General features: G+C 54.6%; 1 protein-coding gene across 1 annotated transcript in view; it reads left to right on the top strand.

Moving 5' to 3' along the window:
• The first annotated feature begins 564 nt into the window (after positions 1 to 564).
• The window catches only part of LOC129470481 (transient receptor potential cation channel subfamily V member 3-like), a 40,531-nt gene continuing 15,896 nt past the window's right edge, over positions 565 to 25,199 (top strand). Inside the window, 11 exon segments of the mRNA XM_063629670.1 lie at positions 565 to 597; positions 890 to 1,014; positions 3,701 to 3,821; positions 9,889 to 9,993; positions 10,495 to 10,581; positions 11,546 to 11,700; positions 12,462 to 12,638; positions 19,371 to 19,511; positions 22,217 to 22,358; positions 22,360 to 22,489; positions 24,929 to 25,105. Coding sequence (XP_063485740.1) covers positions 3,703 to 3,821; positions 9,889 to 9,993; positions 10,495 to 10,581; positions 11,546 to 11,700; positions 12,462 to 12,638; positions 19,371 to 19,511; positions 22,217 to 22,358; positions 22,360 to 22,489; positions 24,929 to 25,105 — 1,233 coding nt within the window. The 5' untranslated portion in view covers positions 565 to 597; positions 890 to 1,014; positions 3,701 to 3,702.

A 25,199-nucleotide genomic window follows, 5' to 3' on the forward strand; every position in this document is an offset into this window, starting at 1 on the left:
ACACACAGGGCCATCCTGACCTCGCTCCACCCACTTCACAGCTGCAGCCTGGGCCAGGAGAGGGGGCACCGATTCTTCCTGTGATGCCCTGGCCTTGGAGAAGGGCAACCCGGGCAGTTGCTGGGAGAATACATTGAGATGACAAAAGCAATCATAGCTAAGAGCCGACATTGTTTATTGAGTTCTTGCCGTGCCCTGGGCCTTGTTCTGGCCCTTTCTACTTGCACTTGTTGAAGCCCCACGATAACCTTGCAAAGTGGGTTTATGAAGCACGTTTCACAGATGAGGAGACTGAGGCTCGGAGAAATGACCTGCTAAGGTCATTCAGCCAGGAAGGGGGTGAGGCTGACACTAAGGGCCATAATGCATGACTGCCGGTGGACAGCATTAAATGGGGACTTCTGTCCCCTAGAGACCTGATCCCAGGAACCAACTTTTGAGAACAAGTGCCGAGTCTTGGGGCTGGCCGCCCTGAGGTCAACCAGGCTAGGCCTGGGCTGTGGTGTTCCCTCCCAGGGGACAGAGCAGAGCGCTTGACCCTTCACTAAGCCCTCCCACCTCTGTGATCTCTTTGGCTCTTCACGGCACCCTTGGAAAGTAAGTGTTATCATTCCCATTTCCTAGTTGGGAAAACGGAGGCCTGAGATGGGTAGTCCCTGCCCAGCATGGAATGCCAGAGAGGGAGGAGTTGGACCCAGAACTTCGACCTTGGCACCTTCGGCCTCCCCTGCCTTTTCTCCGGTGGGGGTGAGGCTGCTGTGTGGGTGTGGGGGTGACTCACATGGGCCACGTGGGTGGGCGGGTGCTGCAGCTGTGGCTGGTGGGCGTGGCCTGCCTGGCGCCGAGGGCAGGTGGCTCAGCCAGTTCTGCCTCTGATGCCTCATTCCAGCCATCCCTCTGCCTGCAATGAGAGCTTCCCGCCGCCTCAGCCACAGTCCCACCCGGGGGCCTTGGGCCCCAGACATGCGGTGATCTCAGGGCAAGGGTTGCCACGACCACCCAGAACCTCACCAGGTGAGTCTTCCGTGCACAAGGCAGCTGGTGATCTCCAAGGCCCCTGGGGAGCCCAGAGCGTGGCCCTCAGAGGTCCTCTGGGCCATGTCTGCCCTTGGCCAACAGGCCTTGGGAGGAGGGTTGGAAGGAGCTTGGGCCCCAGCCAGGAAAGCAAGGCCGTGCACTCTTGGCTGTAGGGATGTGTGAGAATACAGGTCCTTACAGACTCAGAACATTCCCCTGAGGTTTGGGGATCCTGGGGAGGGACATCTCAACCTCACCACTGCTGAGGGGTAGAGGAGAGGCTCCTGCTTCCCGAGGCCGGCCCAGGGAGGCGGCTTTCTGGGGCAGCAGTGTGATGGGAGTTCAGGATGGGAGGAGGTGGCCCCACCGCGGGAGACAGGTGGGGCCCAGGTATCTCACAGGTGCTGAGTCAGCAGCTGTGGCTCCGCGGCCTGGTCTGTCGCATGGGAAAGGCCATTTCAATCAGTGTCAGGGATTGGGAGAGAGAGGGAGGGCCAGGGCAACAAGAGACTCCAGCAGGTGAGAACGTGGGGTTTACGGGGTGACTCAGGGAGCTAATGACAGCTGCTGCGGCCCTGGTCTGGAGTTCCCTGAGCCTCTCCTGCCCCAGAGGCCCAGGGCAGGCCACATTCTCGGGCCCAGAGAAGGGAGAGAGCAACCAGCTCTCAGGGCCACAGAGCCCTTGGGGACCATTCAGCGCACTTCCCAGAAAGGAAACCAGAGGCCCTGGGAGGGGCGAGAGACGCGCCCTTCATCTGTCTCCTTCACGCTCGGTGCGTCCCAGCCTTTTAGTCCACCAAAGGCCACGTGGGGATGGGGAAAGCCATAGAGGCTACCCGTCCTCATCAGGCCGTGACTGGACACGGGAGGGCCGGGTGCCCAGGAGTCCCTCTCTGTGGGCTGCTCCACCTGCCTGGCCTCGAGGTTGCCTACGCTCCAGGGCCAAAGCTCTCCCTCGCCGATGCCTCCCCCATCCTGAGCCTGCTCCCTTTGAGTTGGATGGTGGGGGACTCTCTCCAGCCTGATGACACGCGGCTCCGGAAACTTCCTCCAGGAAGCTTTCCTACTGGGGTAGGATCACCAGTGGCCCCAGCTCCACCCCGCCCAGCTGGGTTCTTCTTACAGAAATCCATCTTCCTGCCCCCACCTAGGTGTCTCCGGGTGAGTCCCCTGAGGGTGACTCAAGCTCAGAGTGGCACCCCCTGACCACACAGTCACCACCTGTCCACACAGCCCTTTCCCCGCCCGTGTCATCCCTCTGTGGCCAGCTGGCCCCCTTCCCCGTCCCTATGGCCCGGCAGCAGCCTCCTCCTGGTCCCTGGCCTCTGGTCTCCCCACCTCCCAATGCAGCCCGCACTCTCCTATGTAACCCAGAGCCTCTGCACCCAACTCCCAGCTGCCCCTGGGGGTCAGCCATAGCTCCTTTTTCGTGTTTAATAAAAACTTTATTTATTTTTTATTCATTTTTTTGAGAAGGAGTCTCGCTCTGTCGCCCAGGCTGGAGTGCAGTGGCGCCATCTCGGCTCACTGCAACCTCGGCCTCCTGGGTTCAAGAGATTCTCCTGCCTCAGCCTCCTGAGTAGCTGGGATTACAGGCGTGCACCACCACGCGCGGCTAATTTTTTGTATTTTAGTAGGGACGGGGTTTCACCATGTTGCCCAGGCTGGTCTTGAACTCCTGAGCTCAGGCGATCTGCCCACCTTGGCCTCCCAAAGTGCTGGGATTACAGGTGTGAGCCACTGTGCCTGCCTAAAGCCACAGCTCTTATGCGGTGTTCAATGACTATACAGGGCCCAGCCTGCCCGCACGGCTTTTGCTGCCAGGGTCCCCATGAGTTCCCCAGGTTCTCCGGCCACAGCAGCTCCCGCCACTCCCGCCACTCCTGACCCTCCCAGGCTCTGCCCTCTGCCCGGCTTGTCCTTCCTCCACACAGCAGCCTGTATGGTCTATCCTGGTCTTGTTGGAAGATCTATCAGTCCCCCTTCCCCAATCCCCACACCCCTCGGAGCTCGGCACAGTGCCCAGCCCACACTGAGCATCAGTAAAGCAGGTCTGGACTGGGGGGTCGGCCTCCTCTGCCTGGGGCAAGGGGACTCAGCTAGTGAGAGGGGAGTCTAATGGACAGGCAGCCACAAGCTGGTTACACGCAGCTTTGGGTGGGCGGGGGAGATGATCGGTGTGTTGGCTGCAGAGACCACCTGGACACTGAGGAATCCAAAACACCTGAGGAGCTTGAGGCTGTATTACTAGGAGCATAACATCTAGAGCAAAGGAGGTGACAATCTTGCTCTGTGGAGGTCAAAACTCTTGGAGAGCTGCTCATCACAAAATCGGAGAGGGACCTCGAGAAAGCAGAGCTAGTGCTCGGGAGTCCGCCTGGGGACTGGTCGGCTGGAGAGGGTGTCACGAGAGAGGACAGGGGCATGGTGGTCTCTGCCGGGACACCCTACTGGGCTCTCCTAGGACCACAGCATCGGGGGTGCTAGAGCGGGGAGCTGGGGAAGCTTTGGGGACAGCTTCTCTGTCCTTGAAGAAGGATTGGTGACCTGGGAAGGGAGGAGTGAGCTTCCTGTCCCAGGTAGTGTGAACGGGAGCTGGATGCAGCCACACGGGGGGTCCTAAACTCCCTGAAGCTCCCCCCGTCCCCCCGGCCTGAGCATCTGCCCTGTGGTTGTATTCCAGCCATGAATGCCCACCCTAAGGAGATGGTGCCTCTCATGGGCAAGAGAGTTGCTGTCCCCAGTGGGAACCCTGCCGTCCTGCCAGAGAAGAGGCCGGCAGAGATCACCCCCACAAAGAAGAGGTGGGTTTGGAGAGCTCGGGACAGGGACGGTGGCACCGTGAGGGGCACGAGCAGGGGCCTGGCACCCATCAGGAAGCCCTTGCCCTGGGGAGACCTGAGACTCTCAGTCTCACCTGGGGTGACCTGGTGCCTGGCGAGGTATGACTGGGGGATGGTGCCGGGGGGAGCACAGCACACTCAGGGGGCTGAGCTGGGGTGGTCAGTGTGACTGGCACAATTAGGGAAGCCTCCTTGGAGGGATCAGAGGGTGCTGAGGCAGGAGCAGTCAGGAGGGCTCCTGAGGGAGGTGAGGGATGGCTGGAGCCATCCTTGAGACGAGGAGCAAAATGCTGGGTGGAAGTTCCAGGTGACCTGGAGCCTCTGTTTGGCACGTTTTCCACACACACCAGCGGCTTTCCATCCACTCTGCACCCAGCCAGGTTATTCAAGCTCTTGAACTCCACCTTTGGAATGGGGACACCGGCAATGGCACCAACTATAGGATGATGGTTAATTGGGATCAAGTCAACAAAGTGCTCAGTGCAGCGCCTGGCACGCGGTCAGTGCTCAGCATTGAGAGTGTTTCTGTGACCTTCACCATCATCATTGTCCTCATCACTCCACGGAGCCCCTGGGAACTGGGCAGGGCTGGGATGATCAGCTTTACTTCTTCACTGGGGACATGGAGGAGACCTGGAGCAGAGAAAGGACCTCTCTAGGGTCACCCGTCCCGCCCCTCCGCTGCCTCCATTATAGATCCTGCACCCCCAGCTCATTTGGTGCCTTTCAAGCTGTCCCCCAACCCACCTCACCTGTGCGTCCCTTGAGTGCAGGGTGGCCCTGCTTCCTCTGCCTGTATCCCAGGCCCCCTTTGGGCCAGGGGTGAGCTTGGTGCTTCCCCTCTGTTAGTTGGAGCTATAATCACTGAGGTGTCCTGTGTACCAGCCCCAGCGTTGGGCTCAGGATAAGGAGTTTGGGACATAGAGAGAAAAATGCCCACGCCTGCTCACAGTCTGGTGAAAGGGGAGTCGAAGAGAGAGTGGGAAGTGACCACAGAGAGGTGAACTAGCCCCATGGGGCCTGAAGAGCGGCAGGTTATTCTGATCCTGTAGGCAGTCTCAGGGGACTTCCTGGAGGAGGTGGTGCTAGAGAGGATGTGGAGAGGAAGGAAAAAGTGCATCTGGGCAGAGGGACATGGGAGCAGTGGCTCAGGGTGGGGTCACTGAGGTGAGGAGTCTGGTGTAGCTGAAATGCCGGGTGGTAGAGGAGTCTTTGGGGAGACGAGTCCCGTTGGAGCTGGGTCCTGGGGATCAGTCAAGGAACTTGGACAATCCTGAGGGCAGTGGGGAGCCATGGAGGGATTTTTCGTGGGAGGGAGGGCATGGTGAGATGTGAGAGGTGACTCTGGGGGATCTGCGTGGATGATGGATTGGAGGACAGGCTGATGGCAGGGAGACCATGAGGAGGCCTTTGGGAAGCCCAGGTGATAGGAGGTGATGTCTGAGCCTGGGTGGTCAGGGATAAAGAGGAGGGGACAGCACAGACAGGTATCAGTATCATGGGGTCTGCGGGACCAGCCATGGGAGGTAAGGGAGGAGAAGGAATCCCGGTGAGAGGGCCTGGAGGGATGGCGGTGCCGTCTGACATGGCGCATCAGAGGAGAAGATCCAGGTCAGGAGGAATGAGCCAAATTCAGTTGTGAAATGCTGGGTAAGAGCCAGGTGGAGGCTCCATCTTGGAAGGCAAGAGGGAAAACTGGTGGAGGTGGAACCAGACAGGTGTCGTGTGGGGCCACGGGGGCAGCTTGGGTCTGGGTGGGCTTGCCCAGGAAAGGGCGCAGACATCCCTGAGCTAAGCTGGCAAGGGCCACCTCCCTGGCTCTCCTCCCCCTTCCCATCCGCTCTCACTTTTCCAGGGGAAGTTTGGACCTTGGGAAAAACACGAGGACAGAGTTTTGGGAAAATCCCAGGTCCTTTCCTCAGCAGGAACCATCAAGCCGCCTTCTCTGAGCCCATCCCCCCCATTCACAGACTTAGCTCCAGGCTCAGCTCTGCAAAGCCTCCTCCGCCCAGCCAAGGGCTGAGCTTGACGTGTCTCCTAAATTGCTGTCCACTCCTCTGCCCCAGAGGCTCTCTGAGGACCCTCATGTGAAGGTTTGGGCATCCCCCTCAGAACTGAGTAGGGGACTTGGGCCCAGAGAGAAACAGAAAAGATAAGAATAAATTAAAAGGCCAGGCACCGTGGCTCATGCCTGTAATCCCAGCACTTTGGGAGGCCGAGGCGGGTGGACCATTTGAGGTCAGGAGTTTGAGACAAGCCTGGCCAACATGGTGAAACCCTGCCTCTACTAAAAATACAAAAATTAGCCGGGTGTGGTGGCATGCGCCTGTAGTCCCAGTTACTTGGGAGGCTGCGGCAGGAGAATCACTTGAACCCAAGAGGTGGAGGTTGCAGTGAGCCAAGATTGTGCCATTGCACTCCAGCCTGGGCAACAGAGCAAAACTCTGTCTCAAAAAAAATAAAAAAGGCCAGGGGCGGTGGCTCACGCCTGTAATCCCAGCACTTTGGGAGGCCAAGGTGGGTGGATCACAAGATCAGGAGTTTGAGACTAGCCTGGCCAACATGGTGAAACCCCGTCTCTACTAAAAAAAAAAAAAAAAATACAAAAATTAGCTGGATGTGGTGATAGGCACCTGTAATCCCAGCTACTTGGGAGGCTGAGGCAGGAGAATTGCTTGAATTTGGGAGGCGGAGGTTGCAGTGAGCCGAGATTGTGCCACTGCACTCTAGCCTGGGTGACATAGCAAGATTCTGTCTCAAAAAAAAAAAAAAAAAGAATAAATTATAGGTGAAGAAAGAGGGCAATGCTGACCCCTAAGGAAACAGGCACTAATGGTGGAATCAAAGGCACCAGGGAGTCTGGAGATAGGAGAGACTTTTGGACCTGGGAGTGCTCCTGAACCACCGTGCCATTCCCTGAGAGCAGCTGTCATCTTGGCTTCCTTCCTGGACCCTGGAAAAGGTGATGCCCAGGGACAGAGACACAGACTGATGGAGGCTGTGGAGGCACTGGCCTTGCAGAGCCCAGAACACTTGGGCATTTCTTGTCACAAAGCAAATGGACGGACAGTCTCCTTCCCAGCCCTGGGCTGTTCAGGGATAGTTCTTTGACTTTAAAGGAACAGAAATGCAGTAGAAATGGTATAGAGCTATCTGCTCACCTGGGTCAGCCACGCCCAGCTGGTGCCCTTTGGTCTGGACAGAAGGAAGGGAGGAACAAACAGCACCTCCAGCAGGTCAGGAGCCGGGGTGTCACAGGGCCAAGGCCTTGCCATGTGCTATGATGCTGGGTGGGATGTGGTGTGTGCAGTGACCAGTAGGGCGGGCGCAGGACAGACCCTCACGGTCTAGCAGCTGCTCTGCCCCAGGAGTTAGGTCTGTGCCCAACAGTTGGGGTCCTCCCCAGCCCTGCGCTTATCACTGTCTTCTCACATCTGGTGCTCCAGCTGCCAAGGGCTTCCTTCTCCAGACATAGACTGCAGAAACAGCTGCAGAGACAGTGCCTGGCGCATTGTCGATGCTCAATAAATATTTGTTGAGTAAATGCAACACTGAGGAATGCAGACAGGTACGGCGGGATGGGGAGCAGGGGAGGGACTGGACCGACAGTCTTGGGGGAAAAGCTGTGGGTATAGGGCTTGGAGCTCTGTCTGGAGATAATTTGGCAAATCTCAACCGGGATGTTTTGGGGCTGAACCACCAGCAAATGTGTTTGGAGCTTCTGGGTCAGGCTGTTGTTGCGGAGTGACTACTTTAGGGTGAACGTTCTGGGGCACTGCAGGGCTGCAGGGAAGTGGCAATCAGACTGGTTGACCTCTGATGCCCACTTCAGCTGGACATTCCATAGGAGGACGATCCCAGAGCTGCCCTGGCTCCAGGGTCCAGGCCTTAGGGATCATCTGGCCCAACCATCATCCATTCAGGTGAAGATGACTGGCCCAGAGATGGCAACTGATCATCTGGGGTCACACAGGAGGCAGAGGCAGAGCTGGACTAGAACCCAGGCTTTAGGTTCCCAGGCAAGGGTTTAACTCCTCCCTTCATCTTCCCTTTTGGAAGAAGGATTTGACTGGGGGCTCAGATCAGAAGGTTCCTTTTGGTGGGCAGGAGACTGGCAGGTGAGGCAGATGAGACTGGCAGCCAGTACTGCCCTCCACCCCACGTATCTCCATTTCTGGATTAGCGCTGAGCCTTCCAGGCTTGTCTGTGCTGGAGGAAAGGGCAGAGATTCCTCGGGCAAGCCCGGGGTCTCTCTCTTGCTTGCCCCACCCTAGGAAGTGACTGTGCCAAGCAACCTCCCTTTGTGGCCAACCCCTGGAGCTAGTTTAGCTGGAAGAAGGCTCAGATTGCTAAGGCGAGAGCAGAGAAGCGTGGATTGCAGTGTGGACTATGAGCCTGGACATCGGGAAGCAGGTTCTTTGACCACCTTGACTTTTACCCTGGGGGGTGACCATGGATGAGCTGCTTCTCCGTACTGAGCCTCAGTTCTCTTGTCTGCAGAATGGGGCCACAATCCCTTCCCTGCTGCCCTCCCTCCTGAATGTGACGCGGCTGAGACTGCCCTTTGGGAGCTTTTCTGTAGTCTTGTGAGGAAGGAAGGGGCATGTTGGTCCTTCTGGGCCTGAGAACGAAGGAGGCAGCAAAGGTGCTTAGGAGCCCCGTGTGCCCAGAGAGGCCCTGCTGGTCAGGAGGCCACAGTCCCTGGCCAGGCCACAGAGGCTGCAGTTGTCCTGTAGCAGCTGCAGGGCAGGAGTGTTGCTGCCACCGAGGTCACCCTCGACCTCATCCTCACGGTCCGGGTTGTCGTCAGCCAGAAGGCTCTTCTCTGTGTGTGTGACTGTGGTTTCGAAGGACACAGGTGCCTGTGTTTGTGGGTGTGTCTGAAGGTGGAGCTGGGGCTGTGTCTGACTGGGAGTCACATGTTGGGTGTACGTCTTGCTTCTCATAGGCCAGTGTCTCTCCTTCTCTGGGATTACAGGCATGCGCCACGACACCTGTCTAATTTTTGCATTTTTAGTAGAGACAGGGTTTCTCCATATTGGTCAGGCTGGTCTCGAACTCCCAACCCCAGGTGATCTGCCCGCCTAGGCCTTCCAAAGTGCTAGGATTACAGGCGTGACCCACCGTACATCCATGTTTATCTTCTGTAAAGTGCAGATTTACTGGGCGCAAGATGAATCCATAATTGACTGTTTCTTCTACCCACCCCTTTTCACGTGCAACACATGTACTCAGTAAGCAGAATCGAAGCCTCACAAGAATGTGGCCCTGTGCTCCCTGTTTTCTTTCTTTCTTTTTTGAGACAGAGTCCCGCTCTGTCACGCAGGCTGGAGTGCAGTGGCGCGATCTCGGCTTGCTGCAACCTCCGCCTCCCAGGTTCAAGCAATTCTCCTGTCTCAGCCTCCCGAGCAGCTGGGGTTACAGGTGACCACCACCACATCCGGCTACTTTTTTTTTTTTTTTTTTTTTTGCATTTTAAGTAGAAACGGAGTTTCGCCATGTTGGCCAGGCTGGTCTCAAACTCCTTACCTCAGGTGATCTTTCCGCCTCAGCCTCCCAAGGTGCTGGGATTATAGCCCCTGCACCCAGCCTGCTCCCTCTTTTTTTTTTTTTTTCTTTCCTCCTTTCTCTCTTGCCCACTTTTCGCCTTTAAATATTGAGGCCCTCAAAATCCTGTTCAGAGGAGGAAGTGTGGGCCACAGATCCCACTGGGGCTTGTGTGTCTTTCTCCCGGGTGTGTCCTCAACCTCGGCAAAATCAACCTCTACATCAACGGGGTTCGCCTCAGTGCTTTTCTTTGGTTTCACACTTGACCAGCAGCTCCCCGGAGACCATCTGTGAAACGTAGGTGATGATGACAGTGTCCATCTCCGAGGGCTCCTGGGAGGGCTGGGCGAGGTCATTTGGGCTCAGAGCTGGCCAGGGTGTGTGCTCAGCATGGGGGCATGCTCTGTGGCCGGGAGGCAGGACACAGGCAGACAGGCTCTGCCTGGCTCGGCCCTAACAGACTTCCTCCGTGTTCCCTCAGTGCACACTTCTTCCTGGAGATCGAAGGGTTTGAGCCCAACCCCACGGTTGCCAAGACCTCTCCTCCTGTCTTCTCCAAGCCCATGGATTCCAACATCCGGCAGTGGTGAGTACGGGCCCCAGCCCGACCCCCTGCCCTGGGCCCAGCCTTCAGCTCCAGCACGTGGCCGGTGACTTGCCCTGGGTCACGGGGCCAGGCCTGGCTGTGGCATGCTACCACCGTCTATTATAAAACTTTATTATTATTATTTATCTTTTTGAGACAGAGTGTCACTCTGTTGCCCAGGCTGGAGTGCAGTGGCCCAATCTCAGCTCACTGCAGCCTCCACCTCCCGGGTTTAAGCGATTCTCCTGCCTCAGCCTCCCAAGTAGCTGGGATTACAGGCACATGCCACCACGCCTGGCTGGTTGTTGTATTTTTAGTAGAGACGATTTAGTAGAGACAGTTTAGTTTCACCATGTTGGCCAGGCTAGTCTCAAACTCCTGACCTCAAGTGATCCACCTGCCTCAGCCTCCCAAAGTGCTGGGATTACAGGCATGAGCCACCTCACCTGGCCCATTTTAAAAGTTTAAAACCCTCTCTGTTCCCCCCGCCAACACCTCCAGCATCTCTGGTAACTGTGATGACATGGACTCCCCCCAGTCTCCTCAGGATGATGTGACAGAGACCCCATCCAATCCCAACAGCCCCAGGTAAGTCTGCCCCTCCCCCTCCTCCCACTGTGCCCACCCAGGCTGGGGGTGCCAGAGAGACAGGATCTGGGGCCCTGCAGGAAGGAGAAAGAATCCACCATTCCTGGGGGTTGAGACAAGTGGAGTCATGGGTCCATGGCATGTAGGACGTTTGCAGGGAAGGAGTGGAGTATTGAATTCTATAAAACCCATTTGTTGTGAAACATTCAAACAGCAGGATGCAGTGGAACAAGAATTGTAGCACGATACCATTTATGTGAACTAAAAATACATAGCTGGGCGCAGGGCTCATACCTGTAATCCCAGCACTTTGGGAGGCTGAGGCAGGAGGATCACGAGGTCAGGAGTTCAAGACCAGCCTGACCAACATGGTGAAACCCTGTCTCTACTAAAAATACAAAACTTAGCCGAGCGTGGTGGCGCATGCCTGTAATCCCAGCTACTGAGGAGGCTGAGGCAGGAAAATTGCTTGCACCCTGGAGGTGGAAGTTGCAGTGAGCTGAGATTGTGTCACTGTACTCCAGCCTGGGTGACAGAGCAAGACTCTGTCTCAAAAGAAAAAAAAAAAAGAAGAAACAAAAGGAGACATCAACGCATTACCGTGGTTGCTTATCTGGAGTGGGAGGACAGGGAGGGATAGATTTAAAAAGTTCAAACAACTTTAAAAAGTTCATAAAATATGAAATCTTATATTTTCAAGGTAACGTCTATTAATAGGCATAGATCCTTCCTGATCAGTACTTCATGCATCCAAACATAGGTATTTTGACAAAATGTGATTGCATATGGATTACAAGGGGGGCCTGATGGGTCCACACAGAGCCCAGGGGTTTGAAGGCATTGTGACAGGCATGGGAGACGTTGGCGGCAGGTGCAGCGCCCTGTAGGCAGCTCTGGCGGGGAAAAGGAGAGATTGAGCTTGAGAGGACGTGTGTGGTGAGTTGGAAACGCTTTCTGGCTTCAGTGCACACCTGGCCAAGGAAGAGCAGAGGAAGAAAAAGAGGCGGCTGAAGAAGCGCATCTTTGCAGCCGTGTCTGAGGGCTGCGTGGAGGAGCTGGTGGAGCTGCTGGTGGAGCTGCAGGAGCTTTGCAGGCGGCGCCAGGACGAGGATGTGCCTGGTGAGTGTCTGAGCCTGGCAGAGGGTGCAGGGCTGGGGGCCCTGCTTGGCTTCTGGTGCCCATCTTCCCCTCCCCTTACCAATCCGTGAGGCTGGAGTGTGAGGGGCCTTGAATTCTGGCTAGCGACTTTGAACTTGACTCTGAGGGGAATGCAGAGCCACAGAAGGGTTTGGGCAGGTGAGAGTCGGGTCTGACTACTGTGCGGAAGATGCGGGGTGAAGCTGGAGAAGGCCGCTGTTCAGGCAGGGCTGGGACCCTGAAGCAGGGCTTGAGAAGGGGAATGGTTCTGAGCAGCTCTCAGCCAGGAGCATTGGCAGGATTTGAGGACCTGGGGAGCGAGGGACGGGGGGGTCCAGCATGGTGCCATTTAGACTTGGGTAGCTTGGTGGCTGGTGGAGCTCTGGGTGTCTCGGGGACCAGTGCAGTATCAGGTTGATGGGGAGGCCATGAGCTTTATTTGCAGGCCACGAGGAGGGGGCAGGCTGGAGACAGAGATTCCAGGGTGGCAGCAGGGGGGTGGACAGCAGGAAGCCATACAGTGGGCAAAGAGCCAAAGGCCTCAGATAAGGCTCCTACAGGCCACAGAAAGCAAGGAGCCAGCACAGGAGATGGAGGAGGACAGCGGCCAAGTGTGAGACCTGGGAGCCGGGGTCTGGAGCAGGGGCTTGAGGTCTGCGGCTGCAGCTCCCACACCCTCTGGGCTGGGAGGGCCGAGGGCAGCCGGGGCCCTCCTCTAACTCCATCCATGGCCCTGCCTGCAGACTTCCTCATGCACAAGCTGACGGCCTCCGACACGGGGAAGACCTGCCTGATGAAGGCCTTGTTAAACATCAACCCCAACACCAAGGAGGTCGTGCGGATCCTGCTTGCCTTTGCCGAAGAGAATGACATCCTGGGCAGGTTCATCAACGCTGAGTACACAGAGGAGGCCTATGAAGGTATCCTGCCCGCAGAGGGGCTGTGCAGACGGAGTCTCTGAGGGTGGGGTGTGGGGCCGCAGGGCCACTGCCGGCCAGGCCACGTGGAGGCACTGCTGCCACCGAGGAGCCCCAAGCATGTGGCATGGTACTCAGGGATGCTGCAGGCAACCCTCTCTTTCTTCCTTTATTCTGCAAATAATTTTGAGCACTGGTTCCATGCCAGGCATTGTTTTTGGCACAGGCACGCATTGGTGAACAAGACAGGTTAAAGCCACTGCTCTGAGGCTGGGCACAGTGGCTCACGCCTGGAATCCCAGCACTTTGGGAGGCTGAGGCAGGTGGATCGCCTGAGGCCAGGAGTTCAGCCTGACCAACATGGTGAAACCCTGTCTCTACTAAAAATACAAAAATTAGCCAGGCGTGGTGGCAGGTGCCTGTAATGTCAGTTACTTGGGAGGCTGAGGCAGGAGAATCACCTGAACCCAGGAGGCGGAGGTTGCAGTGAGCCGAGATCGCGCCATTGCACTCCAGCCTGGGCGACAGAGCCCAACTCCATCTCATAAATAAATAAATAAAGTCACTGCTCTAAATAAGGTAATTTTAGATAAAATATGCTGTGAAAGTAAATGAAGATAGTGTGACAGAAAGTGACTGGGGGAGGGCAACTTTAGAGTGGACAATCAGAGTGGTCACCTTTGGTGTGAGGCCGACATGATAAGAAGGATCAGGGCAAAAGACCTAAGATGGGATTGAGCTTGGCGTGGTTGAGCAACGCAAAGAAGGCTGGAAGCGAGGCACGAGAGCCGGGCAGGGGCCACCATCATCACCGTCATCATCATCACCTGTCCCCATTCGGGTCTCAGTTTTGTGGATTTCTTTGTAAGTGGGCCAGAGAGGGTGCTGGGGGAGCAAATTTGGGAGAGTGACTCCCTGCCAGGAAATCCACTGGGGAAAATCAGTAAGGTGTGTCCTCATTTGAGTTTTGGAGTCAGTCAACAGCTCTTTAGGGTCTTATGAGGTGCTTGTGGCAAAAATGATTGGCTCAAGTATAAATGGATGCTGTCTTGCTGATATGCCAGGGGGCACTAAACGTTTGAGGGTTTTTGGTTTTTTTTTTTCTATTTTTGGAGACAGAGTTTGGCTCTGTTGCCCAGGCTGGAGTGCAGTGGCTCAGTCTCTGCTCACTGCAACCTCCTGGGTTCCAGCGATTCTCCTGCCTCAGCCTCCTGAGTAACTGGGATTACCGACGTGCGTCACCACACCCAGCTAATTTTTGTATTTATTAGAGACGGGGTTTCACTATGTTGGCCAGGCTGGTCTCAAACTCCTGACCTCAGGTGATCCTCGGTCTCCCTAAGTGCTGGGATTACAGGCGTGAGCCGCCACGCCCTGCCACATTTTAGCTTTTTCCAGGTGGGAGTTTAGCTTTGGCCCTTAACCCTTCTCATGGGAGAAAGTAATTGTGATTTATTATTTGAACTCTGCAGACTTTCAAAAGCATTTTTGTTATATATAAGAAGAAGCCAAGGATTGTGACAAACTAGAAGGTATGGAGCAGAGGAGAGGAAACCTAGGGAAGACTGCTGCAACTGAGTGCTAAACTGCTCACTGAGCTCCCTGGTAGCCAATGCAAAGAGAGAAACCGGATGAACCATATCACATTCTCAGCCTGTCTCTAAGGATTTGACAGTAGCCCTGCAGACAGGGAGGTTCAGGCCAGTGCCTCAAGCTTGCTTGTCCTAATTCTCCCTTTTCAGTCCCCTTTGTATCCTCCTTTCTTCTTGTCAGTATTGTGGGACTTACGAACTACCTTTGCTAGCAACATGTTTCCCTTAAGGGCAGGGACGAAGTCTGTTGCTTACAGTTCATTTCCCAGTACCCTTAGGGTCTCACATAAGAGATGCTTAGTACATATTTTTTGCATGAGTGAATGAAGGAAGGTTGTTAGTGTTTCTATGAAGGCTTTGCCGTCCTGGTCACAGATCCTTACCTCTCCCTGTTCTTAGCCTCCCATTTCTCTCTCCTTTCATGAATCTGCCTCTTGCTGGGGCGAGGAGGTCTTGGGGGCTGTGGGCACCTCCTTTCTCTCTGAATGGTGGGAGGAGCTATTTATTCTTGTCTTCCTGAAAACCAGCCTCACCGCCGTTCTGACCCATCAGCTGGTGCCTTCCTTCCTCTCAGCATTTCCTCCGCCCGGAGCAGAGGGGCCCGAGGACCAACAGGGTAGCATTCTTCCACACTCTGGGCAGGACCCAAGGTGACCACTCTGATTGTCCACCCTAAAGCTGCTCTTCCCCAGTCACTTTCTGTCACACTATCTTCATTTATTTTCATAGCATTTTTTAAAATATAAAATTACCTTATTTAGAGCAATGACTTTATTTATTTATTTATTTATTTATTTATTTATTTATTTATTTTTTGGGATGGAGTTCCGCTCTGTCACCCAGGCTGGAGTGCAGTGGCACGATCTCGGCTCACTGCAACCTCTGCCTCCTGGGTTCAGGTGATTCTCCTGCCTCAGCCTCCCAAGTAGCTGGGACTACAGGCAACTCCCTTGCCTCTCTGAGCCTCAGTTTCCCCACTGGGCAAGGGTGAATATTTCCTCCCTATGCTGCTAAGAGGAACCAATCACAACTTTATTAATATCATTTTAAAGCATTTTATCAGAGGCCTTCAGAGTTTTACTTTTTTAAGCAATTCTTCAATTAAGACATTTTTATTATAAAAAATTTAAACATAAAGTTATTAGAATAACAAACCTCTACACATCCATCATCAGATTCAATATAACAGTTTATTTTTATTATTTTACTTTATTTTATTATTATTTTTGAGACAGGGTCTCACTCTGTTGGGCAGGCTGGAGTGCAGTGGCGCGATCACGGCTCACTGCAGCCTCGACCTCCCTGGGCTCAGGTAATTTTCCCACCTCAGCCTCCGGAGTAGCTGGGACTATAGATGCGTTCCACCACGCCCAGCTAATTTTTCTATTTGTTGCAGAGATAGGGTTTCACCATGCTGCCCAGGCTGGTCTGTAACTCCTGGGCTCAAGCAATCCTCCCGCCCCTGCCTCTCAGTGACGGGATTATAGGCCTGAGCCACTGCACCCAGCCTAACAACATCCACATCACATGAATAGAGTTTCATGGTAAAGCAGCCCAGCATTTTACGTAAGTTTTTTTTTTTTAAAGTCCTTTACCTATATACTCTGAGGAGTTTTCTAGGCCTTTGACATATGTGTGTGCATATGTGCACACAGAAAAAGTTTTATTTATTTAACATAAAATAGTATCATACTGTCTGTATTCTACAAGTTGGTTTTTTTGATTAACTATTAACTATATGTCTGGGAGCACTTCTTATGCCAAAATATGAAAGTCTCGCTTCTTTTCACCAGATTAGTCTGCAATTGCGGCTGCACCCTGGCTAATTTCACCACTCCCCCACTGACAGTCAGGTGTTTCCAGTTGTGTTGTGACAATGTCACAGTGCACGATCTTGTCTATGACCCTGTGCACAGGTGCACATATGTTTCAGAAAATATTTTGAATTGGAATATTTGGGTTCAAGCGCATGCACATTTAAAGTTATAATAGTGGCCAGGCGTGGTGGCTCACGCCTGTAATCCCAGCACTTTGGGAGGCCGAGGCGGGTGGATCACTTGAGGTCAGGAGTTCCAGACCAGCCTAGCCAACAAGGTGAAAACCCGTCTCTACTAAAAATACAAAAACTAGTAGGGCGTGGTGGGGCACGCTTGTAATCCCAGCTACTCGGGAGGCTGGGGCAGGAGGATCACTTGAACCTAGGAGGCAGAGGTTGCCGTGAGCCAAGATCACGCCACTGCACTCCATCCTGGGCAACAGAGGGAGACTCCATCTCAAAAAAAAAATTTTTTTTTTAAATAAATAAAATAAAGTTTTAATAGTTATTGCCAAATTTGTCTCTAAAAGTACTAATTTACTCTCTCTCCACAACAGTGTACAGAAATACTCATTCTCCTACTCATCGCTAACACTGCAAACTATCCTTTTGTTGTTGTTGTTCTTTTGCAGTCTGGTGGGTGAAAAGGGTTAACTCTTTAGGTTCTAATTTTCATTTTCCCGACCACCAGGGATTCCAAACATCTTTCACTTTGTTTATTCACTGCGTGTGTTTTCTCCTCTATGAGGTGCTTGTTTATAATCTTTTCTCAGTTTTCTTTTAGGTTATTTGTCTTTCTATTGATTCATAGGCGCTTTTAATATATTATAGACTTTTAAAAACACAATGCCTTTTTTTTTTTTTTTGAGATGGGGTCTTGCTCTGTTGCCCAGGCTGGAGTGCAGTGGCACGATCTCGGCTCACTGGAAACTCCACCTCCTGGGTTCATGCCATTCTCCTGCCTCAGCCTCCCAAGTAGCTGGGACTACAGGCGCTCACCATCATGCCCAGCTAATTTTTTGTATTTTTAGTAGAGATGGGGTTTCACCAGGTTAGCCAGGATGGTCTCGATCTCCTGACCTCGTGATCTGCCTGTCTCGGTCTCCCAAAGTGCTGGGATTACAGGTGTGAGCCACCGCGCCCGGCATGCCTTTTTTTTTTTAAAGACAGAGTCTTGCTCTCTAGCCCAGGCTGGAGTGCAGTGGTGCAATGTCTGCCTCCTGAGTTCAAGTGATTCTCCTGCTTCAACCTCCTGAGTAGCTGGGCCTACAGGCGCCCGCCACCACACTTGGCCAATTTTTCTTTTTGTATTTTCAGTAGAGATGGGGTTTCTCCATGTGGGCCAGGCTGGTCTCGAACTCCTGACCTCAAGTGATCCACCCACCTCGGCTTCCCAAAGTGCTGGGATTACAGGCGTGAGCCACCGCGCCCGGCCCTTAAACGCATTGCCTTTTTATATATCTCAGATATTTTCCACAGCCTATCACTTGTCTTTCATTCGGAAATACAGAAATCTCCGAGGTAGGGAGATTGCTTGAGTCCAGGAATTCAAGACCAGCCTGGGCAACACAGCAAGATCCTGTCTCTACAGAAAATTTTAAAAATAAGCCAGGAGTGGTGGTGTAGGCCTGTAGTCCACACATGTGTGTGTATATATGTACGCAGAAATAGTTTTATTGATTTACTTATTTAACATAAAATAGTACCATCATGTCTGTATTCTACAAGTTGCTTTTTTTGATTAACTGTATGTCTTAGAGCATTTCTTATGCCAAATATGAAAGTCTAGCTTTTTGGGGGCTGAGGCAGGAGGATTACTTGAGCCCAGGAGTTCAAGGTTGCAGTGAGCTATGCTCACGCCACTGTACTCCAGCCTGGGTGACTCAGCAAGATCCTATGTCAAACATACAAACAAACAAACAAACAAAAAACCAAAAGCCCCCCAAACCAAAAACCTTTATGTAGGCAAATATGTCAGCCTTTTCTTTATGGTTTCTGCCTTTTGGATCTTGCTTAAGAAGGTCTTCCCTACCAAAAGGTTAGCTATAAACAAACTTTCTAATTTGTTTTAAAGCTTAGTTCTTTAATCCACCAAGACTATTTTTGTTTATGGCACGGTGGCAGCTCTTTGCAAAATGCTGTTTCTGTTGGTGCATTTTGAGACCCTTCCCCCACTGCAGCGTTCTGGTCCCTTCCATCTGGAAGTTCTCTGGTCTCCAGCAGGCTTAGTGTCTCTCCCTCTGCCCTTCTTTCCTCTTGCTGTGTCACCAGCATATCATTCACCCACCCGCCAGGGCTGGATACCTAGATCTTACCTGAGACACCCTTCTCCCCAGCCGGTCATCCCGAAGGCTCTTTCTCCGGAGGGTCTTTGGGCTTCCTCCTTTCTCCACCCTTCATGTGCCTTCCACCTCCCCTTAGTCCAGGCCTCGTCATTTGTCTTTTTTGTTTGTTTGTTTTTTGAGATGGAGTTTCACTCTTCTTGCCCTGCCTGGAGTGCAATGGCCTGATCTCAGCTCACTGCAACCTCTGCCTTCTGGGTTCAAGTGATTCTCCTGTCCCAGCCTCCAGAGTAGCTGGGGTTACAGGTGCTCGCCACCACGCCCAGCTAATTTTGTATATTTAGTAGAGACGGGGTTTCACCATGTTGGTCAGGCTGGTTTCGAACTCCTGAACTCAGGTGATCCACCTGCTTTGGCCTCCCAATGTGCTAGGATTACAGGCCTCATCATTTCTTTCACTGCTCTGGACTGCTTCTAACGCATCCTCCACTTTTGCAACCAGAGAGGTCTGAAAACACCCATGCACCAAGCCCTACATTCTCGTCATGCCAGTTGCCTAATTCAAGGCCTTCTGTGACTCTGGCCCTTAGCACAAGCTCTGCCCTGGCTGATAAGCTGGCCCCACCCCGCCTCGCTAAACTTTGAGGTCCCAGGTTAGAGAGCTCCGGGAAGCCCCCTGACGCTCTCTGGCTGTGAAGGGCCCTTGCTCTGGGTACCGCAGCTCCTGCAGCCCTCTGAATCGTGGCACCTAGTTCTCAGTGACACTGTGGGCTTCTTGTGGAAAATAATCGAAATTGCATCTCGGGCACCACTGACCCCCAGCGCCTGGGGCCGGAGCCCGGAGCAGGCGCTCCGCAAACATTCCTTGGGTCCGCGCAGGCATGAAGAAAGCAAAGAATAAAGCTGGGATTCCCGGTAGCTGGCGACACAGACCAGGGCTCTGATTTCCCCGTGGGTTCGGGGAGGGTATGGAGGCCAGAGAGGGTGGGCAAGAGGCCCCGGTTCCCGGCGCTGAGGCTCCGTCGCGTCCCCGGCCGGTCCGCAGGGCAGACGGCGCTGAACATCGCCATCGAGCGGCGGCAGGGGGACATCGCGGCCGTGCTCATCGCCTCCGGCGCCGACGTCAACGCCCACGCCAAGGGGGCCTTCTTCAACCCCAAGTACCAACACGAAGGCTTCTACTTCGGTGGGTGCCGCCCCCCGCCCGGTGCGGAGTCTGGGAGGAGGGAGGAGGGAGGAGGCAGAGGAAGGGAGGGAGGGGGAAGGAGGGAAGAAGGGAGGAGGGAGGAAGAGGGAAGGAGGAAGGAGGAAGGAAGTGAGGAGGGACAGGGAGGAAGGGAGGAGGGAGAGGGAGGAAGGAAGAGGGAAGCAGGAAGGAGGGAGGAGAGAGAGGGAGGAGGGAGGAAGGAAGGGAGGAGGGAGAGGAAGGGAGGAGGGAGAAAGGAAGAGGGAAGCAGGAAGGAGGGAGGAAGGGAGGAGGAGGGAGGGAGAGGGAGGAATGAGAGGGAGGGAGGAGGAGGAAGGAAGAGGGAAAGAGGAAGGGAGGAAGGGAGGAGGGAGGAGGGGGAGGGAGGAAGAAGGGAGGAGGCAGGGAGGGAGGAGACAGAAGGGAAAGGGAGGAGGGAGAGGGAGGAAGAGAGAAGGAGGAGGGAGAGAGGAAGGGAGAGGGAGAAAGGGAGGAGGAAGGAGGGAGGAGGGAGAGAAAGGAAGGAAGGAGGGAGGAAGGGAGGGGCCACTCACTTTGAGCTCCACCCGCACTGTCCCTGCCTTAAGAGGCTCTGGTGCCCCAGAGGGGCAGGAGGGGAGGAGGCTGGGCATGTCCATCTGAGCAGGACACCAGGGTGGACCAGAGAAGGAGGGGCTGGGAAGAGGTGTTGGGGGAGGAGTCCATGTTCCGGTGGTGTCACCTGGTGGTCTTAGAAGCGTTGTCCTGGGCAGCCCTCTGAGGGAACAGAGACCTGGGAGGGAGGCCAAGGAGGCAGCTCCATTTTACAGGTGAGGAGATGGCTCTGCGAAGGGAAAGGACTTTCCCCATGGTAGCAGGGCGTTGACTTAGGTGTCCTGGCCTCCAGCTCTGACCTCTGTGCCGGGGCCCAGTGCATCTCAGCACTGCAGACAGGGAGTCAAGAGTGAGAGGGCAGAACTCCCCTGCCTGAGAAGTCACAGAGTCCAGAAGCAGTTGGGGTTAGGATGCTCTAGGAAAAAAAAAATGAAATGCATAATTTAGATATAGTGAAAGTCACCCGTTTTAGAGGACAGTTCTGTTCATTTTCACAATGCGTCGAGTTGGCTAACCACCACTGCAATCAGGACAGGGAACAAATGGCTCCGTCACACCCAAAAATTTCTCTGTGCAACTCTGTTGCAGAGGAGACCCCTCCTGCCACCCAGGCTTGCCTGACTGATGATCACCCATCTATTTTCTCTTCTGGGTGGTTTTTTTTTTTTTTTTGGACTCTCACTCTGTTGCCCAGGCTGCTGGAGTGCAGTGGCACCATCTCGGCTCACTGCAGCCTCTGCCTCCTGGGTTCAAGCGATTCTAATGCCTCAGCCTCGTGAGTAGCTGGGACTATCTTCTGCGTGGTTTTTAAATCACCAGCTAGTCTGTGCTCTGGGCAGCTCTGGGCAGCCCTGGGTGTCCAGGTGTGGGTGTCCTGGAAAACGGGGTCTTGTCCAGTTCATAGTGTGTCTGTATTACCCTGCATAGGACCTGGTTGGAGCTGGTGTTGGGAAGCATTTGTTGGGTGGGGTGAGGAGAGGGGAGGCAGCGGAAGACCTGGTGTCCAGGGCTGGTCGTGTCCCAGGCTTGCTGTGTGACTTCATGTGAGTCACTTGCCTTATTTTTTCTTAACAAGCATTTATTGAGCACTTACTGTTTACATCAGGTACTGTTCTAGGTACTTGAAATATATCAGTGAACAAAACAGATATCCTTGCCCTCATGGAACTTACGTTCTAGACAGGGAGAGACCATCGGTAAAAAGCATTATAAATAAGCGTTTTATACACTATGATACAAAATGATAAGTGCTCTTAAAAAATACAAAGTAGACCGAGTGCAGTGACTCACATCTGTAATCCCAGCACTTTGGGAGGCTGAGGCAGGTGGATCACGAGGTCAGGAGTTCAAGACCATCCTGGCCAACATGGTGAAACCCCATCACTACTAAAAATACAAAAATTAGTCAGACATGGTGGTGTGCACCTGTAGTCCCAGCTACTCGGGAGGCTGAGGCAGGAGAATTGCTTGAACCCAGGAGGCAGAGGTTGCAGTGAGCCAAGATCGCGCCACTGCACTCCAGTCTGGCGACAGAGCAAGACTCCATCTCAAAAAAAAAAAAAAAAAAAAGAGTAAAGCAGAGGACAAGGAATCTGGGGCAAGAGGAGGGTGGATTTTAATTTTAAATAGAGTGGTTCGGGTGGCTCACTGAAATGTGACGTTTGAGCAAGGACTTGAAGGAGGTGAGGGAGCAAGTGACTCGGCTATCTACAGGCAGAGGGGACAACCGAGCGAAGGCCCCCGGGTCGCGTGTTGGAGGAGATGGAAAAAGGCCGTTGTGGCAGGAGGGAGAGAGGAGGTCAGAGTATGCAGGGCTTTGTGGGCTGTCGTTGGAACCTGAGTTTTCATTCTGGGGGAAGCTCTAACAGGTTGGTCTGGCTGCTGTGCTGAGCAGAGTATTAAAAGGCCAGGGTGGAGGCAGGGAGGCCAGTTAGGAGGCTACCGCAGCGATCTAGCTTCACTCTTCCCCATAGAAGCGGGAGATGGGGAGAGGGCCAGGGAACCTGTGTTGCCCATCCTGCTGAGATAGGATACGGGCCCCAGTCCTGGGGCTTGGGGGACGCTGCTTCCGGCCCATGAGGGAACCAAGCTTCGGTGCGCCCATCCCCCAGGTGAGACGCCCCTGGCCCTGGCAGCATGCACCAACCAGCCTGAGATTGTGCAGCTGCTGATGGAGCACGAGCAGACGGACATCACCTCGCAGGACTCACGAGGCAACAACATCCTTCACGCCCTGGTGACCGTGGCTGAGGACGCAGAACGACTTCGTGAAGCGCATGTACGACATGATCCTCCTGCGGAGTGGCAACTGGGAGCTGGAGACCACTCGCAACAACGATGGCCTCACGCCGCTGCAGCTGGCAGCCAAGATGGGCAAGGCCGAGGTGGGGCCATGGGGCGCGGGGAGGTGGGAGGTCGGGAGGTCGGGGGGCACAGCTGCCACTCTCTCAGCCCCGGGGGCCCTACCGGGGATTCACAGACCACAGCCTCAGCCTTGAGAAGGTCCCAGCCTTGGGTCCAGAACTGCAGTGGCGTGGCGGCCCGAGGTGGGTTTGTTCTGAGGGGCCACGCGGAGCTGGTGCGATGCAGCCCACTCTCTAGACTTCAGTCCCCAATATGCCGCGTTTCCATCTCTTGTCCTGGAAGGGCCAGGCTGGGGGAGCCTGAGGCTGAGGTGACACAGTAGCCCTGGCAGTGGGTGGCCCTTGGGGCCTTCTGCCTCTCACAAGGACGGGAGTTCCAGAATGGCTGCTCCCGGCCCAGAGCTAATGTGCTGCCATTTCCCAATTATGGAGAGACCCCAGCCTGTTTGTCCGGTTGGAACTCTGTCCCCAGCAGAGAGTGTGGCTGCTTTGGGCCCCTCTTGCCTTGTGTGATGTGGCTGAGAAATGGAGGCTTAGCTGGGAGCCTTGGTGAAGACTTGAGCAGGGCTGGGCTCAGATCTCTTTCAGGGGCCGGCGTCATGGCTTGGTCTGAGATGTTCTTCTCAGGGGACTGATTCCGGGGTCCAAGCGTGTTCCTCAGCCTCACTGTCTCTGCGCTCTGCGAGGAGGCTGTGGCTCCTGGGTTGCCATCAGAGGACACTGCGGGGTGGTGGCTGTTGAGTAATCGCAGCTGTGCCAGCCTCAGGGTACCCGCCTCCCTGGTCAGCTGCCCCGAGGGCCTTGGTCCTGTCCCAAGTGGTCAGGGCTAGGACCCACAAGGGGCCTTTTGATTCTCCTGTCGGGGAGGAGGAGATGGAGAACGGCCTCAACAGAGGAGGAATTGTGCGTCTGCCTCCCCGCAGCTCCTGCCTACCCTCATGGTCACAGCTTGCTGGGGCTTTGAAGAGTCAGCTTGTGGTTGCAGAAAGAGTCTTCTCCAAGGCCATCTTCCCTGTGTGCCACTGTGGCGGGTGCTGTCCCTGCCACCCCAGCCCAGGGAGGAGGCTTCCTGCACGGAGCATGGTCCCAGGACCCCCTTGTTTTCTAGGGGACAGTGTGCCCACTGTGGCCGGCCTGGGGGAGGCACCTGTCCCCTGCTTCCCTCCTCTGTTCCGTGTCCTCCAGAAAACTTTTCTGGATGCTGCCCAGGTTGGCCACCGTCCTGGGGCTTTTACAGGCTGGGGTGCGGGATGGGGAGACCTGGCCTTATCCCTAGAAGCTCTCTGCCTGGGCTATCATGACAGATGGGATGGGAACCCAGGGGGTCCTGTGAGGCCAGGTCTCTGACACTGTCCTTCCCAACAGTCCCTTCCTCTTGGGTCTTGAGTTGGTGCCCTAGGAAGCCCATGTGTCATCCTGGGATAACCCAGGGCTCAGCTTTTTGGAAGTAGGAAGCCAGAGACAGTGGCTCTGTGTCCAGCCTGCACTTTGGAGCCAGCCAGGAAGCTTCACAAATACAGACTCCTGGGTCCCGCCCTGGAGATTTCGATTTCATTAGTTGATGCTGTGGGAATTTTTTTTTGTTTTTTCGTTTTTTTGTTTTTTGAGACTAGAGTCTCACTTCATCGCCCAGGCTGGAGTGCAGCAGTGCAGTCATGGCTCACGGCAACCTCCGCCTCCCAGGTTCAAGCGACTCTCCTGTCTCAGCCTCCTGAGTAGCTGGGGTTACAGGCACGCACCACCACACCCAGCTAATTTTGGTATTTTTGGTAGAGACAGGGTTCCACCATGTTGGCCAGGCTGGTCTGGAATTCCTTACCTCAAATGATCCACCTGCCTTGGCCTCCCAAAGTGCTGGGATTATAGGCGTGAGCGACCGCACCTGGCCATGCTGTGGGAATTTCTAAGTTTCCCAGTGACCCTAACATGCAGCAGATTTTGAGGATCACTGACCTACTGAAGTCCCACGGGCCTCCCTGTAGGGTGTGGTGTGTCTCTCGTCACCACCTCTCTGGCCAGAGTGGTGAGCCACAGCTGGAAGGGTCTTGGCTTAGGGTGGGCTGGGGACGCTGAGAACACTTCTGGCTTCTTCTCAAGTCCAGAGCAAATGGAAACTGTTTCTAAAAAATCATCAGTGCCTGGAATTTTCACTGAACCGGGGCCCCAGCTGGCGTGAGGCATTTCAAGCTGATCGTGCAGCTTGCTGCAGCCTGCGAAGAACCTTCACCCCTTTTGTCCCTGGTATTCACAACCCCCAGTGAGATGGGCAGAACAGCAAGCTTTGTGCACATTCCACAGATAAAGACAGGGCCCAGGGGCCATGGCGCCAGGCGCCGAGGCAGGTTTCCACCCATCCTGGGCGGGTGCATCCCCTGGGCCCAGCCAGCCTCTGGCTGGTCCAGCCCTGTTGGCCTCAAGCCCCTGTTGTGCAGCTGACAGCTGTTCCTCGTCCTGTCCCAGATCCTGAAGTACATCCTCAGTCGTGAGATCAAGGAGAAGCGGCTCCGGAGCCTGTCCAGGAAGTTCACCGACTGGGCGTACGGACCCGTGTCGTCCTCCCTCTACGACCTCACCAACGTGGACACCACCACGGACAACTCAGTGCTGGAAATCACTGTCTACAACACCAACATTGACGTGGGTCTCCTGCGCAGGCGGGGAAGGGCAGGGAACAGAGGGCTGGACCTCAGGCCAGGGGCTCAGAGGACGCTGAGAAGACCCAGTGCTGCCA

The sequence above is a fragment of the Symphalangus syndactylus genome, chromosome 20, assembly GCF_028878055.3.
Source record: "Symphalangus syndactylus isolate Jambi chromosome 20, NHGRI_mSymSyn1-v2.1_pri, whole genome shotgun sequence".
Taxonomy (NCBI): Eukaryota; Metazoa; Chordata; class Mammalia; order Primates; family Hylobatidae; genus Symphalangus; species Symphalangus syndactylus.